The 20,286-nt window shown below is 36.0% G+C and overlaps 1 protein-coding gene across 1 annotated transcript; it reads right to left on the bottom strand.

Moving 5' to 3' along the window:
- Positions 1-4,335: 4,335 nt before the first annotated feature.
- Positions 4,336-18,646, bottom strand: LOC107751750 (tyrosine-protein kinase fyna). Its single transcript, XM_016567516.1, has 13 exons — positions 18,483-18,646; positions 17,217-17,304; positions 15,665-15,921; positions 15,128-15,224; positions 14,113-14,211; positions 13,826-13,929; positions 12,539-12,688; positions 12,286-12,450; positions 11,901-12,080; positions 11,640-11,716; positions 11,374-11,527; positions 10,161-10,292; positions 4,336-5,725 (listed from the first exon to the last, which is right to left on the bottom strand). Exons 3-13 carry the CDS (start codon positions 15,909-15,911, stop codon positions 5,517-5,519), a joined length of 1,614 nt encoding a protein of 537 aa, XP_016423002.1. The 5' UTR covers positions 15,912-15,921; positions 17,217-17,304; positions 18,483-18,646; the 3' UTR covers positions 4,336-5,516.
- Between the last annotated feature and the right edge of the window lie 1,640 nt (positions 18,647-20,286).

Below are 20,286 nucleotides of genomic sequence, written 5' to 3'. Positions count from 1 at the left end.
TGTGAGAGAGAGAGAGGGAGCGAGAGACAGGGTCGCATCACAGTGGAGTCAGCTGTCTTAACTGTGGCTTGTGTACTGCAAACACATACCAGCTTCCTCACTGTGTCTGTCACGCGACTCTGTTCCCCTTTCGGGCTCTGTCTTTGCATTTATTTTGAAAAATGAAGCTCGCGATTATGGTAAGGGGCGTTACATTTCCGACAGGTGCTTGTGGTGTTCGGCCAATCACAGTGCACTGGGTCAGCTGGCCAATCAGAGCGGACTGCGCTTGTCAAAGGAGGGGGCTTTGTTGAAAACGAAGCGTTTGAGAGAGGCGGGGCATATAGGACCTACAATAATGTACAGTATTTGAAAAATAATGTGTTTTTTGAACATTAAAGCATGTCAACATATTCTGTTACACCAAATACACAAAATAATGATCTTTAAAATAGCATCATATGACCCCTTTAAAGCTGCTAATTACTTTCAGCTACTACAAGAAACTATTTGTGTGTTATGAAAGAATACCGTGAGCATCATAAAACATATTGTTCATATGGTTTATCCTGTTTTCAATGCCTTCAATGGCCTTGCGCACTGCTAGCACTGGATCAGAGCCGAAATCCTGGATGCCTACATGAAAACAGCTCAGAGTGAACCCAACAGATCCAACAACAGAACAAGAGTAAATAAAATAGGAACTGTGAAAATTAATTAGGCCTATTTAAAACTTACTTGCAATCTGATCGTCACTGACAAAATCAAGCATGACAATACCTGCTATTGACCAAGAGATCAGAAGTGTGATGATGACCACCCATTGTGCCAGGCGATTCATGATTCGTAAAATTCCATGGCTCCCAGCTGTAAGAGAGTCTGAGTGTGCTGCCCTAGCCGGGGCATCTACACCAATGGGAGGGATGGACTTCACTATGGGACCTGGAGACATGGATGAATTTACACATAGACCAAGGTCTATAGCAAACCTTAATTGCTCCTAAATGTCACAGAAAGTGGAAAATGTTACCAAAAGGTTGTTTGCTAAAGTACTATGCTCTTTTTTTATTGTGTTAATATATTCTAAACACTTTCCATATTTTTCCACATTGTTTTTTTTATTTCTATATACAGTAAATACAGCACCATAACAACATGTACTGAAATTTGTTGCAGCTGTTCTCTAAGAGCAAGATGCATGACTGACTTCACGCTTGCAAGAATAAACTGCATCTCCATCTTGTGTTATTTTCTCCCTGCTGCTTGAGTTTAATGACATCATGAACTAAACAAAGAAGCTCATTTTTACAAAAAGTCTTAATATTGTACTTGTCATTGCAAATATTGCATCACGTTTGCTAGATCCACCAAATTCACAAGTTCAACATTTGGGGTCTTATAATGTTTTTGGAAGAAGTTTCTTATGCTCACCAAGGCTGCATTTATTTGATCAAAATTACAGTAAAAACAGTAATATTATTCTAATTTTAAATAACTGTTTTATAACTTAACATATTCCCTAATATATTATTGTGATGGCAAAGCTGAATTTTCATCTTCCATTAATCCAGTCCTCAATGCCACATGATCTTTCAGAAATTATATATCGTCATATATTAGTATGCTGATTTGTGCTCAGATAACATTTATTTGTATTATCTATATTGAAAGCAGTGCTGTTTGTTTAATATTTCACGATTTTTTGATGAAGAGAAGGTTCAAACCGCATTTGCACTGATATATCTAAAGAAATCTATACACTTAAAAGGTTATGAATATTTTAATTATGGACTTCTCTGTATTAATATTGAAAACAGGTTCTACATAAATGTTAATACAGCATATAATTTGTTTCAGCAGATCTGTTTGTGACAAAAACATGATCAACTGAGCTGTTAATTCATTCTTGTATGGCACCACAACAGCATTTATTGTGATTCAATCTTTTATTTTCCAAACATTATTATAAAATATCATAATATCTACTTTGAATTTTTTTTTTATCATTTATTATTTATTAAGCTCTGTCTGTCAGTCAAATGCAGGAGATCATGAGTACAAAACCTGCAGTACCTTTAGTTGCCTGAGCCATGGTGCTACTTCAGCCAAGTGTCCCTTTTGCTTGTGTAATCTTATTTGGACGGTTTCACCCAGTTAAATCCCACTCAGGAAAAGATGTTCCTCTTTGTTGTCCCCATCCAATCCACAGGTGAATCCTCACAATCTTGTGAGAAAAGCGGGATGAGGGTTTTCAAAGTGCCGGATTTGGGATCATGGCTGGGGGAGAATCAATGGGATGTTAGGCCGGGGCCGTAAACAGGGGAGTTCAGGCTCTGGCAGGGGACGCTGCGTAGCAAATAGGTGCAGGTAATTTAGCCCATGTTATTGGTGCCTCACATGGGCGTGGGACGGGAGAAATGCTGGGGTGCTTCAAGGTAACCTTAGCCACTGCAAGCCTGGTTTATTCTTAGACAGTGTAGCGTTTACCAGTTGCACTCTTGGTTTTTAGGTGATAGGGGGGTGTGATCTACTGGAAGAGAAAGAAAAGGAGACAGTTGCATGTTCACAGACTCAAATGTCTTGGTTTTTGATGTTTCAGATAATGTCATTAATTTAATGTATATACCATCAGTGACATTGCATCATATTATGTAATATCGCAGTAATAACACAGTAATCATGTTTTCCAAATAAAGTGTTTTGATGATTTAGATTAAATGAATAATTGGCATTAGGATCTATTACACTATTTAAAGTTAATCATGCTTCTAATTAGCACTCTTTATCTAAAATCTCACTGCATATGGCTTCACTTGTGATTTTATAGAACAGATCTGAAATATAGAATCACGGCTCCTATTTTTAACTAGGGAACAAACTAAGAGACGCGAGATGTGGTTGGATCAACATGTTTTGGCTGGAATGCAGTGGCCCTCCGCTGGACATGCAGGGAATTACAGAACTGCACCCCTGAAATAAAAATATAGCAGCAATATGGCAGGTGAGAACAGAACTTGTTGGCTGCTTGCAAATTGTTTGATTGATTAAAATGATACAAAAATACTACTATTCCAAAATTTTGGGATCAGTAAATTTTTTTTTTTAAATAATTGAATATTTTCATTCAGCAAGGATGCATTAATTTGATCAAAAATGACAATAAAGACTTTTACAATTTAAAGAAATTAAATATTAAAAATATCAAATTAATATTTAAAATAAAATATTTAATAAATTATATAAAATATTTAATAAATTATTTTTTTAATATGTAAAGATATTTAAAATAGTTATTTAAATATAATGCAAATATAATTAATTAATAATAAATGCTGTTCCTTTGAACTTTCTATTAATTAAAGAATCCTGAAAAAAGTATCACTGTATCCACAAAAATATTAAGCTGCTGAACTTTTTCAACATTGATAATAATAAGAAATCTTTCTTGAGCACCAAATCAGCATATTAGAATGATTTCTGGAGGATCATGTGACACTGAGGACTGGAGTTATGATGCTGAAAATTCAGCTTTGCATCACAGGAATCATTTACATGTTAAAATATATTAAAATAGAAAACATTTTTATTTAAATATAATAATATTTCACAATATTAATGTTTTACTGTTGTTGTTGTTTTTTTTTTTTTAAATAAATGCAGCCTTAATTTGTGCTTAATGTTTCAAAAACATTAAAAAATATTACCAATCCCAAACTTTTGAATGGTCATTGCATTAAATAATTCAATAAAAATGGCCACTAATGTTTTAGAGCCAGAATACATCCATTTTTTTTAATCTCGAAGAACCTACAAAATGATCTTAACACAAAAGATACTCAATTATAATTTGATGATAGTTGAAAAACCTAAAGTCTGAAAGAAATGGATTTGAATGACACTTTATTCTAAAAATGTTTGTGCATAAATGAAACAAAGCAATTAAATAAACACAATATTTATGAATTAATCCAAATATAGATGGTACAAAAATAAATGTGAAAATTGTGAGGTTGGATTTTAACACAAATGCAGCACATAATTTAAATTATAGGCCCAAATAAAAGCAGCCTTCAGTTGAACCCCAAAATATTGACTTAAATCAACACCATAGTTTGTAATTGCTCTTTGAATGTGGCTCATGCCAATATTGTCGCCAGGGATGGGCAGTATTTCAGATACATGTATTTAAAATACGTATTTGAAGTACAAAATACTTTTTTGTATTTTAAAGCCTTTGAAAAAAAATCTAATGTAATTTGCATTTAAGCATTTTTCCACACAGTATTTTGTATTTGTACTTAAATACATTTTTCCACACAGTATTTTCTATTTGTATTTAAATACATTTTTCCACACAGTATTTTGTATTTGTATTTTAAATACATTTGTATTCATGCCCATCTCTGATTGTCGCACACAGAATATGTGAGAATATCTTTGACCTACAGTAAGCATGTTCACAGAGAGGTCTGTCATTTCTTAAATGCGACAAAAAAGTAAAGAATGACCCAATAATGAATATTCAGACATGTCATTTTATCATGAAGGACAAAATGAGGGGCAAAAAAACAAGGCAGACCAGCAATGAGTTATCTTGAGTGAAATTCTACCATTTCATCATATTTCTCTACGCATTTAGTCGTGTTATTTTATAATGCATGATATTGTGAGATATATTTAATGGACTCGTTTTTTCTCTCTCACAACAGTAAGGATGTTAGCAGTCATTTTATCTTATTTGCAGGAAAGATGCAAGTATGGTCAAGCATAATGCCCACTTGGTCTCGTACTATTCTGATACATACACTGCTCTATTGTTAAACCAAAGTGACTAAATAGAAAATGCACTCATTCTAAGAAGCAGTAAACAAAAGATAGACATTGAGCGCTTGCTAAAAGCAGGTGCAAAATAATTAGGCCCAGCAAAATCACTAAAACCAGTGCAGACCAGTGCATTACCTTCTGTGAAAGTCACAATAATGTGTCAGAAATGCTACCTATATGCACTGCTATATGTCTCGGCTAAAAGGGAGTGTTTTGACACGTACAGTTAATTTAATATACAATTGACAGAATTCCTTTAATATTTAAAAGAGGCTGGTCAGCATCCTACTGGAAGTGTCTAGGAATGATTTCCAGAATCACTGTAAATCTTAAAACGGTTGATGCCGCCTCTGTTTATCATGCTTTCCTCACAGCGTCGACTTTCTCGGCCTGGATAAGAACGCAAAACAGCATTATAAAAAGTAATAAAACAAGCCAAATACAAGGGAAAACTAAACACACTATTTACACTACATACAAACAAGCCATTCTTATCATTAATTGTGACTGATGTCTCTCCCCAGAACTCTATTTTTGGCTTTACTGACAAATATAATGCGACTGCATGTCCTTTTTTCAATGGAAGATGAATTGTGTCAGATACAGGGTCGAGATGGCACAAAACTTGGAAGCTTTTCTCATCAAATGCTCTTTCGATCAGTTTTTTGAAGGGCAGTCTTTTGTGGCATACTCTGTAGTCTGGAGCTCCGTGTTTAGAGGTTGTCCCCGGGTTGGTACTGTGGTTCAGTGGCAGTGAAGTAATCCTCCAGGAAGGCTTGCAGATACTCAAAGGTGGGCCGCTCCTCGGGATCCCTCTTCCAGCATTGGAGCATGAGCTCGTGCAGGGAGCTGGGACAGTCCTGGGGACAGGGCATCCTGTAACCACGCTCTACTTGCTCCAAGACTTCTCGGTTGTTCATGCCTGAGGGACAAATGCAAAGCATGTGCTCTTTAACTGAAAAAAGCCGTGGGGCCCTCAAATTCCTGTATGATGCCGAGTTGTACTTTATTCACGCTCTTAAAGGGATAGTTTGCCCAAAAAGTGAAAGTTAAAAGTTAGTGGGGTCCAGTGTTGTTTTGGACCCCATATACTTGCATTGTAGGGACAAAAACAGTTGAAACATTCAAAGTATCTTCTTCTGTGTTCATCACAAGAAAGATAATTTTACAGGTTTGGATCTTTTTGGGTGAACTAATTCTGTCATGGGTTTGGAACTCACCCTCATGCCATTCCAAACCCATAACACGTTGGCTAATCTTCAAAACGCAAATTAAGATATTTTTAAAGGGGACATAACACAGTTTCTGGCAATCTCATGCTAATCTTGAGTACCTATAGAGTAGTACTGCATCCTTCATATCTCCGAAGAGTCTTTAGATTTATCAGATTTATAAAAGACAGATACAGCTTTACGCCTCTCTCTCCGAAAACAGTAGAGCTCCTGGAGGAGTGCCGTGGGTGGTCTTTATTGACCTAAATTTTAATATGTTTATAAAACATTCGTCACCGAAATGCCTGGAACAAACAAACACACTTGCTCAACTCCGTTGCTGCCCCGGAGAAACAAACTGCATTCACTGTTCCCTTAACACTGGGTTCTTTGGGAAGCTGCAAGGTTATCTTTCCCTCACAAGCAAAAACACACTTCTTTGGTGACATTGTTGATTTTGTGGTCTAAAAAACAAAATGACAAATCGTCCTGAGCAACAGGCACGTGCACACATAGACATCAAAGGGGGCTTGAGCACCTGACCTTTTTTCTTCCTCAAGAGAAAGTGCCCTTTTTTTCCTGGGGAGTGTTTTTTTTTTTTTTTAATAAATGAATATATCTATATACTGTATGTGCACGCGTGTGTGTCACAGCTTTCCCTGTCAAACAAATAAAAAATAAAAATATCAGGTCGGGTCGGGAAATGTTGAGACTTTCTCCCCTCCGTGTCTCTGCGCAAAACAGCAGTGTAGCACACATTGATCGGCGCATGCGCATCACAGACAGGCAGAGAGCCGCAGAAGTGAAGCCCTCCCTCCCTTTCCAGTTGTGTTTGTCATAGTGTGGAGGTGAGTGGTGATCAGAGTTGGGCAAGTTACTTCCAAAATGTAATACATTAAGTAATAATATTACCCAAATTGTATTAGTAATGCGTTATATTACTGCGTTACAGCAAAAAGTAATATACTACTGTAATATTATTACTTTTGTAATGCGTTACTCCCAACACTGGTGGTGATGAACAACAGACTAAGCTACCTGTGCCTCGAATTTACAGCTAATTATCCAAAGACAAAAGGCAATTATAGTTAATTCGTCTTGCTAACATCCATGACTCATGAGAGAGTTAACATGTAAGTTAGTAGGTTAGACCAGTGTGCGTTCTTTCACTGCATAATTCAGCTTATTAAAATGCATTTAGAGTGATCCCAAAATTCAAAATATGGAGGCAGAAATTTATATATTTATATAATTTCATATAGTTAATCAGTATCACGCGAAGACTGACGTTTTTTCCACCAAAAAGCAGCATGATTACAAATGTGATATTGATTTTATACAGCAGTTCAATAAAAAAAAATTTGTATTAAGACACTTACATTTTAGACACAATATTGAGTGTTTTTGCTCTATTTCGCCAACAAATATCATTCCAATTTGCATCTCTGAGCAACATGAGGCTGTTTTGTTCCTGAATGAATCACCCGTTTAAATGATTCGGTTCAGTCACAATGACTCACTTATTAACAGTGACTTGCTGCCACCTACTGGCAGTTTTAATTTCACATTTAAAGTATCTTTTCATTTTTTTAAATGAACTGCTGTGATCTGACCACCACACAGAATATGAAGGATATCAAAAACTTTAGGAGTCAGCTGTCGACGGCAGTCCTTAAAGGCAGGGTATGTGATTTTTCAAAAACACTTTAGAAAACTGATTCGGGCCGAATCGCAAAACAAACTTGTAGCCAATCAGCAATAAGGGGCGTGTCTACTCGTGATGTGGAGTAGAGCGCGTTCAGTGCATGGGACGGACATTAGCCGAGCTGAGCGACAAAAGGAAAAATTGAAATCGCATCATATGACCCCTTTAAATAAACTTGAGCGGTTTCTGTCCTTCCACTGAAAGTCCAGGGGCCTGATGTATAAACGTTGCGTACGCACAAAATGAGCATGGAAATGTGCGTACGCAATTTCCCACGTACATATTGGGATTTATAAAAAAATAAACGGCGTAAATATGTGCGCACTGTACGGGTACTCTAGACCGTGCGTACGCACTCTTTTACTGGCGTAATAGCGAAGCCTAATGATTTCAGACTCTCTTTTCCTTTCAATATACACATTTAGATTAAATATTCTGCTCATTAATGGAGTTAAGCATTGCCATTACATAAAGTCATTATTCAAAAGTTAAACAAAAACTTATGAATTTAGACATATTTGTAGTGGATGTGCTGTTTTTTGATCACTTTTCTTGTTGCATGGAGAAACAAGAGACCAAAAAATGTAGATGAGCTGAAGGCCACTGTCAAAGAAACCTGGGCTTCCATACCACCTCAGTAGTGCCACAAACTGATCACCTCCATGCCACGGCGAATTGAGGCAGTAATTAAAGCAAATGGAGCCCCTACCAAGTATTGAGTACATGTAGAGTAAATGAACATACTTTCCAGAAGGCCAACAATTCACTAGAAATGTTTTTTTTATTGGTCTTATGGAGTATTCTAATTTGTTGAGATAGTGAGTTGGTGGGTTTTTGTTAAATGTGAGCCAAAATCATCACAATTAAAAGAACCAAAGACTTAAACTACTTCAGTCTGTGTGCACTGAATTTATGTAATACACGAGTTTCACAATTTGAGTTGAATTACTGAAATAAATGAACTTTTCCACGACATTCTAATTTATTGAGATGCACCTGTATTTATTAGAAAACAAGACAAGGACAGCGAATGATTTTTTAGCAATGTAATGTACCGTACAAATTGCATTTTTAGTCCGAATGTCATATTTTCCTAATGTCTTGTAACTTATACACAAAATAATGATATTTAAAAAAGCATCATATGACCCCTTTAAACATGGTGTCACGTGGATAGGAATATGCATGGAAATTATATGCAGATGAGGGTATGCATAGTAAAACTAGGCGTTGTAAGCTCCATATATGGTGATTTTGGGGAGGAGATGCATGTACGCACAATCTTCCGCTGACAGGGATTTATAAAAGGATTTTTGCACAGGTTCTGGCGTACGCATGGTTTTACAAATCTAGCTTTTGTGCGTACGTACACTTTTAGGATGAAACCTACGGAAAGTTTTATACATGAGGCCCCAGGTAACCAATACTTAGAACATTTACGTTACATTTATGCATTTAGTATAAACATAGCAGATCCAAAATGGTCATTAAGGCGTCGTAAAATGAATCCATATGAATTGAGTGGTTTAATTAAAGTATTGTGAAGAGATACGACCACTTTATATGATGAACAGATTTCATTTAGGCTTTTATTCACATATAAACAGACATACACAGGGCTTATCACATTTGGTAATGCATATGTTACATGCTACAACAAACTTTATTGGTTCTCGTGCATCACATACGCATATTTGAGCTTCTGTGTTTACCATATGTGATGTGTGTGCCAATCATTGTTTACATAGAAATAAAAGCCTCATATAAAATGATGTTAATCATATAAAAGCCTCATATAAAGCGATGCTCATCATATAAAGAGATATCTCTTCACAAGACTAAATGTCTCAATTTTACATGGATTCATTTTACAACGTCTTTATGACCTTTTTGGATCTGCTACGTTTTGGTTGCCTGGACTTTAAATGGGGTACAGAAACCTCTCAGGTTTCATTAAAAATATATTAATTTGTGTTTCGAAGATTAACCAAAGTCTTATAGATTTGGAACAACATGAGAGAGTAAGTGGTGAACTATCCCTGTAAAGGCACAATTTACCCCAAAAAAGGTTCCAAACCTGTAAAATTTTCTTTCTTCTGCTGAACACCAAAGGAGATATTTTGAATGTTTCTGCTTTTGTCCATACAATGTAAGTCTATGGAGTCCAAAACAGCACTGGACCCCACTGACTTTCACAGTAAGGACAAAAAACACAGAGACATTTTTGTTCATACAGGTTTGGAATGACATGTGGGTGAGTAAACAATGAGAGAATTCAGATTTTTGAGTAAATTATCCCTTTAAGAATTAATCTAGCCTCAAATAGCAAACTGTCTTTGAAAAATGTTAACAAAATTTTAGTCATTTTAACTGATTAAATTTTAGTCAGTTGCTGTCAGCATTAATGGTCTAAAAATGTACCTTCCACCATCAGATCTCACCTGGATAGGGCACGCGTCCTTTGGTGACCAGCTCTGTGAGTAGTATTCCAAATGACCACACGTCTGACTTGATGGTAAACCTTCCGTAGAGTGCTGCCTCTGGAGCCGTCCACTTGATTGGGAACTTGGCACCTACAACGGAACACTGGATTTATGGATCTGATCTTGAAATGTGGCCTACTTGTGAATTGGGCAACGTTCCCAGAGAAATTACAGATTTAACTCTGTTGAATATGTGCATAAGGAAACAAACATTAGTAGATAAAACACAGCGCAGTCATATGTTATATGACCTGTATAGCCACGTCATCCCCATTTGAGAAGTTGCCATGTCAAAATGTTTCTATATGCAACTGAACATTGTACTATAAACACCAAGCGGCAACCTTCCGGTCTCTCTCGTGAAACCAACACGGAAGTGACTAAAATTGCAATTCATCGACTGGCCGCTAGAGGCTGTCTCCAAATGGGAGTCAGTCCCATAGACTCTCCATGTTAAAATGCCCAACTTTACAGCAGAAATAAATATGTTTACAGCCTGGTACAAAAAGTGGTTTTGGTCTATATAGCTAATTTTCAGGTTTCAGCAACCAGCTCCCGCCTCTTTGCCCATTTTCGATTATCCGGGAGTGAGGCACGGTGATGCGCTGCCAAGATGGCGACGGCTGGCTCCACCCACTTTAGGCTTCAAAAACGCTATTCAGAAACCTACGGGTGATGTCACGGACACTACGTCCATGTTTTTATACAGTCTATGATAAACACTTACAATAAATAAATATAAACACAGTAATACATGTGATTCCAATATTTATTAAAACAAGGAAATGCCCAGTGAACAAATGCATTATTGCAATTCAAATGTGGTAAACACTTGCCATATGGTAACATTAGTATTTTCTCTAATTTACTGTAGAACTACGTTAGACTGTGATCTTAATAATACATTTTAATAATAAATAATCCAGCAAACTATCCAGACATAGAAGGAAATGTACAGAAATTTGAGCAGTACTTAAATCATTTCACTTAAAAACAACATATTATTGGTTTTTATAAACTCTGATCTTTAAACTCCAATAATGCAATTTACTTTTTTCTGAATTGTCAGTGTAATGTGTAAAGTGAAGAAAAATGCTGTTGCCATAAGGCAACACTGTACAATAGAGGGTTGACTGAACCTATGAAGATGATTTGGGAGTGTAACTCTCACCTTGTCGTGCTGTGTATTCATTGTCCTCTATTAGTCTGGCCAGTCCAAAATCTGCAATCTTGCACACTAAGCTGTCACCAACAAGTATATTGGCAGACCGCAGATCTCTATGGATGTAGTTCATCCTTTCAATGTAAGCCATGCCTGCAGCGACCTAAAAGATAAGTGCGCGAGCAATGAAATATTTAAATGTCCCGTGGTCAAGTAAGTGCTTACTGAAACCAGATACCTTAATTTATTATTGGTATCAAAACATTTTAACTAACCTGAGCGGCCATGTCCACTAAATTTGGCAATTTAAGGCCACGTCCTTCACCATCCTTCAAGAAATCCAGCAGGCTTCCTGAAAGACAATCAGTTACATGTGAACAAACCTGTGTGATTTCTTTGTGATTTCTTTGAAAACAGTTGTGCTGCTTAATATTTTTATGGAAACCGTGACACATTTTTTCAGAATTCATTGATGAACAGAAAGTTCAAAAGAGCAGCATTTATTTAGCACTTCTGTTTGCAAAATCTGTTCTTACCTTTGCTCATATATTCTGTCACAATGTAGATGGGTTCTTCAGAGACGACCGCATAAAGCTGCACTAGCTTGTCATGCCTCAGTTTCTTCATTATCTGAGCCTCCTCCAGGAACGACTCTGGGGACATTGTGCCTGGTTTCAAGGTCTTCACTGCCACTTTAGTATTGCCATTCCAAGTGCCTGCCATTCAGAGACGAGATTTCATAGTGAGTCACACAGCCCTTGAAAGGAACCACACATAAAACCTTCCATGACAGCTGGCTTTCTTTTGATAAGAGGAAATGTTCTCCGCCTCACTGACAGGGCAATTTATACCCCTGGAATTATAAGTAATGTATGAATATCAAACTCTTTTATTGGGCATGTGGTTAAGCTAATCTCTTACCCATCCAGACCTCTCCGAACTGTCCATTCCCCAATCGTTTGATGAGCTGAAGTGATTCCCGTGGGATCTCCCATACATCTTTGGTTTTGACAGACAGGTCAGCAAGGCGGGGCATGCCTTTATGGCACGGGACTATTAAACGGCAACAAAGTCCTGCAGCCCGGGCTGAATGCAGAAATTTTAATAGATTATACTGTTTGTTTATCATTTAAGATTGATACATTTTTGCATTATGCATTCGATGCAGATTTACCAGAATAATGGTGCACAAGCTGCTGCAGTGTTTCAAATTGAGCTCTAGTGGTGATGTAATATCCTCCATTGTCCAATTTGCGGATCTTGTAGTGCTTCACGTGGTCGCCTTTAGTTTCATCCCAGTCCTGTATGGACAATGAATAGGCTCCTAGAATAAACATGAGAGAACAGAAAATTAGATAAAGGACAGAACTCTCAAATGTCAGTTAAAAATTCCAAGATGAACATGTTAATGTTTTAAGTCAGCACGTTTTTTTTTTTTTTTGGAAAGAAATTAGTACTTTTGTCTGGCGATGATGCATTAAATTGATCAAAAGTGACAGTAACGACATTACATGTGAACAAACCTGTGTGATTTCTTTGTGATTTCTTTGAAAACAGTTGTGCTGCTTAATATTTTTATGGAAACCGTGACACATTTTTTCAGAATTCATTGATGAACAGAAAGTTCAAAAGAGCAGCATTTATTTAGCACTTCTGTTTGCAAAATCTGTTCTTACCTTTGCTCATATATTCTGTCACAATGTAGATGGGTTCTTCAGAGACGACCGCATAAAGCTGCACTAGCTTGTCATGCCTCAGTTTCTTCATTATCTGAGCCTCCTCCAGGAACGACTCTGGGGACATTGTGCCTGGTTTCAAGGTCTTCACTGCCACTTTAGTATTGCCATTCCAAGTGCCTGCCATTCAGAGACGAGATATCATAGTGAGTCACACAGCCCTTGAAAGGAACCACACATAAAACCTTCCATGACAGCTGGCTTTCTTTTGATAAGAGGAAATGTTCTCCGCCTCACTGACAGGGCAATTTATACCCCTGGAATTATAAGTAATGTATGAAAATTGATCAAAAGTGACAGTAACGACATTTATAATGTTACAAAAGATTCCTATTTCAAATGCTGCTATTTTAAACTTATTCATGAAAGAATCCTGGAAAAATGTATCATGGGTTCCACAAAAAATTAAGCAGCACAACTGTTTTCAACATTGATGATAATATGAAATGTTTCTTGAGCACCAAATCAGCATATTAGAATGATTTTGAAATAATCATGTGACACTGAATGGCAGCTTTGCCATCACTAGAATAAGTAACATTTTAAAATATATTAACATAGAAAACAGTCATTTGAAATTGTAGTAATATTTCACAGTATTACTGTTTTTACTGTATTTTTGATCAAATAAATGCAGCCTTGGTGAGCATAAGAGACTTATTTTGAATACAATAAAAAATGTTACTGACCCCACATTTGCGAATGGTAGCATAACTGCAAATTACCTTTTGTGGTCTCACTCTCTCTTATAAGGAAAGTGCCTCTGGGATTTCCATTTGACAACAGTTGCCGTTCTGCATCTTTACGGCCAAGTTTTCCAAAATACCAACTACAAAGAGATACATAGTGTTTGGTTTGGTTAACAGTATGACCACATGACAAAGTTATGTTATTGCCCTTGTCCCAATGAAAATACTACGAGGAGTAACGCAAATAACAGACATTGTTCTTCTGGATAGTCTTCCTATTTATATTTCACTTTTGTCTATTTTAGAACTAAAACAGAACTCACTCTTCTGCCTGTATGGAGTCTACTGGAGCCACATAATTACTGGGTATGTATCCTGTTCCACCTGTAGTGAGAGAGCGGGCCTCCCACCAGTCTCCTTCCCTGATATACAGCAACAGCAGCAAGAGAACAAATAAACAATGAATACATTTCTAATGGGTCAAGTTTCAATTATTGAGAAGGAAACTATAATGCACATATATTTTAAAAAATGTAAAAATCTCCCAAAAAGTAAAGTACAGATACATTATCGTTCAAAAGTTTGGGGTCAGTAAGATTTTTTTAAAGAAATTAAATTAACATTTTTATTCAGCAAAGATGCATTACATTTATCAAATGTAAAAATAAAGACATTTATAATGTAACAAAGGATTTATATTACAAACAAATTTCTATTCATCAAAATATCCTTAAAAAATGCATTTACACAGCACAACGGTTTTCAACAATGATAATAATAAATGTTTCTTGAACACCATATTAGTATATCAGAATGATTTCTTGATGATGATGACATTGAAAACTGGAGTAATGGATACTGAAAATTTAGTTTTGCATCACAGGAATTAATTACATTTTACAATATATTAAAGTAGAAGACTTTAAATTGTTACTTGAAATTGTTAAAAACAATCACAATATTACAGATTTTACTGTATTATTGATCAAATAAATGCAGCCTTGGTGAGCATAAGAGACTTCCTTGGAAAACATTAAACAATCTTACTGACCCCAAACTTTAGAACAGTAGAGTACATTAAAAGCATTATAATTTATAATTTAATAATTTATGCATTTAGCAGACGCTTTTATCCAAAGCGACTTACAGTGCATTCAGGCATTTTTTTTACCTTTATTACCATTATTTTATTTAAAAAATTACCAGTATGTGTTAATGTTTCAGACAGCATCCTACTGAAAAGCATAATTTAAAAAAAATATTCAGAAAGAACACTTTTGGATTGGATTATGAAACATTGTTTTTGATGGTCTCTTAAAAAATGTTCTGTGAACTCACGTGCTATTTAGAATCTGGAACTTTTCCCCTTTCCTGAAGCTGAGGTCATCCTCTGACCTTGCCTCATAATCATAAAGTGCTACAAAGAGTGTTACTCCTGCAAAAGAAAATGACAAATAACATCAGCTTACTAAAACAATGCAGTTTTATAGAAATATTACGATGTCTCAACAATGTGCAATGTACAATGTGATCCAAAGTGGAAATTGTTGGGATATTTTTAAAAAGATTGAGACAAAAGTTATTTTAAATGGTCAACATTAAATGATATTCACAACTCATTTGACTTTCATTAAATATTTTCAAATAAAATAGGATATTCAATGAGAGAAATATCGGCCGGGACTTGATTTTATCCATTAGATCACGATACCAGAATGAAGCCAGTAGGGAAGGGGCTGAAAAATGAGGCCTTGGTGATGTCAGCCAAAAAGGAAAGTTTTTTCAGAGATTTAACAAGGAAAAGAAACTTCTTTTTTTTTATTTGGAATGATGTGGACAGATCCAACAAGAGCAAAGTCCTCTCATTTGTTCTACCTGTTCCACCCCGGGATCGTAGCGTTCCAGAGTGTGAAGAAGAGTTCACTCCCCCAAACACAGTCACTCCTTGACTGACAGGCGCATGGAAGTTATTGTAGTTGGGTATAGTGGTGACTCCAAAGCTGGGGTAGTGCTGAGGTGTCGGATCAGCCCCATATCGATATCCTGCATGCTGTGAGACACTAGTTTCTCTGTCGTCTGTGAGTTTGGTTGCCTCTTTGTCCTTGCATTGCACACAGCCCATTATCTATATTCTTTGTGGTGAAGAAAGGCATAAATGAACATTCATACAAAATGACTTGATATATATTTATTTCTGCTTTGACATTTTATTGGTTTGAATCTAATCAAATTAAGACATATTAAAGAGGAGGTTAAGATTCATATTCAGAACAACTGACTGGAAGTAAACAAATATCCCTAAGTGATTACTTGAAACAGACATAAATCAATAATTAATTCAACAAGTGATTCAGAAAGACATTTGGTTTTAAGCACACAGTCTGTAATTACAGTGAAAACAAATGGATGTGTCACTAAATATGTGATTTATTTAATCTTATTTGCAAATATCATGATTTGGATAATTTAATTAGTTAAAGGAATAGTTCACCCAAAAATGAAAATTTGTTGAAAATATATTCACCATATATTATAAATATATTCAGGCCATCCAAGATTTAGATGAGTTTGTTTCTGCATCGGAACACATTTGGAGAAATTTAGCATTTCATCACTTGCTCACCAATGGATCCTCTGCAGTGAATGGGTGCCGTCAGAATGAGAGTCCAAACAGCTGATAAAAACATCACAATAATCCACAAGCAATCCACACGACTCCAGTCCATCAATTAATGTCTTGTGAAGCGAAAAGCTTCACCATCAACTTTAAACATTAAATACAAACCTTTTTTTTTTTGCTGAAAATACCAGTACATAATCCATAGCATTTCCTCCAGTGAAAAAGTTCATCATCTGTTGTCCTCTCAAATCAAAATCCACATATTTGTTTAGAACTGTTTTGGACTGTTTGCACTGGTAAACAGTGCTTGATCTGTATATTTCTCTCCTAATTCAGACAAGATTACTTTTTCACTGGAGAAAGCAATATTATGGATAGAGGACTCATATTTTAGCCGGAAGCAGCGGTTTGAAGTTAAAAACATCTTAATGATGGATTTGTTTATTACAAACATGCAGCTTTTCGCTTCACAAGGCATTAATTGATGGACTGGAGTGGTGTGGATTGCATGTGGATTATTGTGATGTTTTTATCAGCTATTTGGACTCTCATTCTGATGGCACCCATTCACTGCAGAGGATCCATTGGTGAGCAAGTGATGTAATGAGTACATTTTCAGTTTTCAAACTATTGCTTTAATGTGACTATTATCCAACCAAAACCATTTTTCTGTTTTGCATAACATTATGTTAATATTAATAAATGTTTATATAAGTGGCCTGTTTATACAAGACTTGTAAATGGGCATGTAACAAGGCATGTAACACATGCAGAAAGTAAACGAAATCATATATTTAATAAACATACCAAGGCAGGCACTGGGCTACCACAGTGGAGTATTCGCATTCCATTCAATTAAAGATGATGTGAAAACATCTACGATTTGCTCCTTCGCCTGAGTGGGCAAAACGAAAGCCAGAGACATTGTTTTATTGGAAAGCAACTTCTGGGGAACTATAGCACACTGTGTTGAAGAATACATAAAGTCTGATGTCTGTATAAGTTAAGCATTTCATCCCTCAACATCCTTTAAATATTTTGCAGAAAACAAAGAATTCAGAAGAGCCATTCATGCTTTTGTTGTACAAGAAAAAGTGTCTCGACCACAGACATTACAGCAAACATATTCAAAGAAATATTGTTTTATCTTTACTTTTGAAAATTAAAAGTTATATAATTTTATATCCATCATAACAAATATTTCATAAGACCCTTAATTAAGTCAGAAATAACCAATCCTTTTCATCAATGAGACTTTTTGTTCATAACTACTGCGTAAATATATTTACAGAGATTGCTGAGAGATTTTCAGGCACCAATCCTTTAAATTAAGAGATTTAAACTATAATTTTATGCGTCTCAAAAAGATTTGAATGCTGCTAAATGGAGGATTTGACTTTCTGAGACTCAAAGCATAGAAACATTTCCATGACTTTTGATGTTTTATTACTTTCCCAGACTATTTAAAAATTCCCTGATTTTTCCAGGTTTTCCATGACCGTGCTAACCCTGTATTTATCATTCTGGATGCATAACGAAAGCAATAAGAGGGGAAAAGGGCTTTTTGTGCCTAAGGGCCACTGTATATAGGCTTCATTCGAATAGACATAAAACAACCAAAAAAATCAATAGACAAGATTATACTAAAAATAAAATAAAGCATAAAATCTGTCAAGTCACAAATACTTGCGTGCTGAGATTGTAAACCCTGATAAAGGGTATTGTATGATTTCATTATATCATAAAATGACTACTGTCCAGTGACAGAGGCCTTATTCTTCCATTCAATTGTGTACATAAGGCTTTTTCTGCTGCGCATCAATCCTGCTGCCAGACACGAGCGCTTAGGAGCAAAAGCATCACACCATCCCTACAAGAAAATACATTCGTTCTCGATGTTAAAGATCCCTAAACATCATGCGGCTGATAAAGCGAAAGCGTTATGGTTAGTCCGTCGGCACTAGCATTATAAAGCCTCCATCTCCCATCATTTCCATTAACCACAATATCCACTGGATACAAATCGACTGCACCAAGTGTATCAAAAACGCCAGACCATCAGAAAATGCTTACCAAGAGAGGGGTCGCCTGAAGTGTTTTGGATTTCACCGCAAAGAGACAATCGAAAATAGGTCATTTGCAGACAGCTTTTTCTATTAATAAAATCTCGGTGAATTATGAAAATAACAACATTGGCCCTGACGGCTCAGGCTGCTCCTGCCGCCGAGTGTAACAGATGATGGCGTTGCTGAGGCGGATTCTCTGGGGACCGAGGATGTGATTGACAGGACGCTCAGCCAATCGGGTGGGGCAGAAGACGCCAGCGCGCGCGCGCATATTTTGCCTCCTCGATGGTCCTTTCTTGCTCCTACTATGCAGAGTGGGTTCAGCTGTGGTTACCATAGAAAAACTAGAACTGTCTGGTCATGCTCCACAAATCTCTCTGTAATCGTCGACAACCTGTGACACCAATAATTTAGTGTGTTGTCTGAGTAAAAAAATAAAAATAAAAATAAAAAAACACTTTTTTTCATAATCCATGCATGCTGTGTGAGGCACACCTGCTTTTTTAGACACTCCTGAGAATTTCGTTTAATTTGAAACGGTTTGGGTGTGAAACTTTTCAGATTGTATAGCCTGCTAAAAGTAAATCATCAAAGTAATCATCAAAGTAAATGCACCCTTATGCAAATCTTTTAACTGAAAGGTGGCACTGTGTTCAAAGGAAAAGGAAACTTTTCATTAATGTCAGATTGGTGCAAGTCATCGTATTTTTGCTTATTAATTATAATATTTGGTGGCCAAAGCAGTGGTTTAATACCTAGGTTTGACATTTTATCTTTTTGCTGTTTAATTAATTATTTATTTTTCTAGCTGAAAAGCCTAAAACATTTGGTTCCATTATGATAACATATAAATATTAGGACAATGTGTGTTCTTTCAACTGTATCTTATTTTTTATTTATTTTTCTCAGGAAATGTTCAAATCTTAAAAGGATTGTTCAGCCATAAATTCTGTGAACATTTATTCCGCCTCATGTTGTTTGAAACCTGTATGACATTCTTTCTTCTGTGGAAAACAAAAGAAGATGTTTGACAGAATGACAGCCTCAGGTGTAAAGTCTCCTGAAAATCTCCCTAGCATCTCCTCTTTGTGTGAACAAAGAAAGTCATAAAGGTTCAGAAGAACATGGGAGTGAATAAATTAGGATTTTATGGGTATGTGATTGTGCCTGTACTAAAATGGACTTTTGACAGTTAGACCCTGCAGTCTCCTCATCGTACTGAATGATCATATATGTACCACTATGGACTCTTTTCACAGACTGCGATGATGTGTTTCCACAGTTATTAACATAATAAATCTTATATATATATATTTTTTTTATTTAACGTACATTTCTAATACTATACTTTGTGTTTTCTTTAAATTGCATTGAACTAGCTCACTCTGCATGAGTGTTTCCATTAGAATGGACTAAGGGAGTGATGCAAATTTGACATCTTCCTCTCATTTCACCATTGTAACCAATGTTATATTGCCCAAAAATGGCAATGCGTGTATATGACATGCAATGTTACTGATGTAAATAGATGTATTAAAAATCAGTAATCAGCAAATACAGATCAAGGTTTGGGATGACTTTCAAGCATTTTCAATATTATTAGTTTTAATCTTAGAAAATGAAACTCTGCCAGTGGACTCTCGCCCTAAATCAACATCTGTTGCTGTAACGCCGGCCAACAGTAGTGAGATTTTGTAATATTTTAATATTTATACTCATCAAGATTTTGTTGAGTCACTTCATGCTATGTATAGCTGACTTTTCAAAATGTTTTTGTGATGCTTCACTGGTTAAATTCTAAGTAAATATGG

The sequence above is a fragment of the Sinocyclocheilus rhinocerous genome, unplaced genomic scaffold (genome assembly GCF_001515625.1).
Source record: "Sinocyclocheilus rhinocerous isolate Xijiao unplaced genomic scaffold, SAMN03320098_v1.1 scaffold993, whole genome shotgun sequence".
NCBI classification, from domain to species: domain Eukaryota; kingdom Metazoa; phylum Chordata; class Actinopteri; order Cypriniformes; family Cyprinidae; genus Sinocyclocheilus; species Sinocyclocheilus rhinocerous.
Note: the sequence above shows the minus strand (reverse complement) of the source record. Positions and strands in the feature narration are given on the sequence as shown.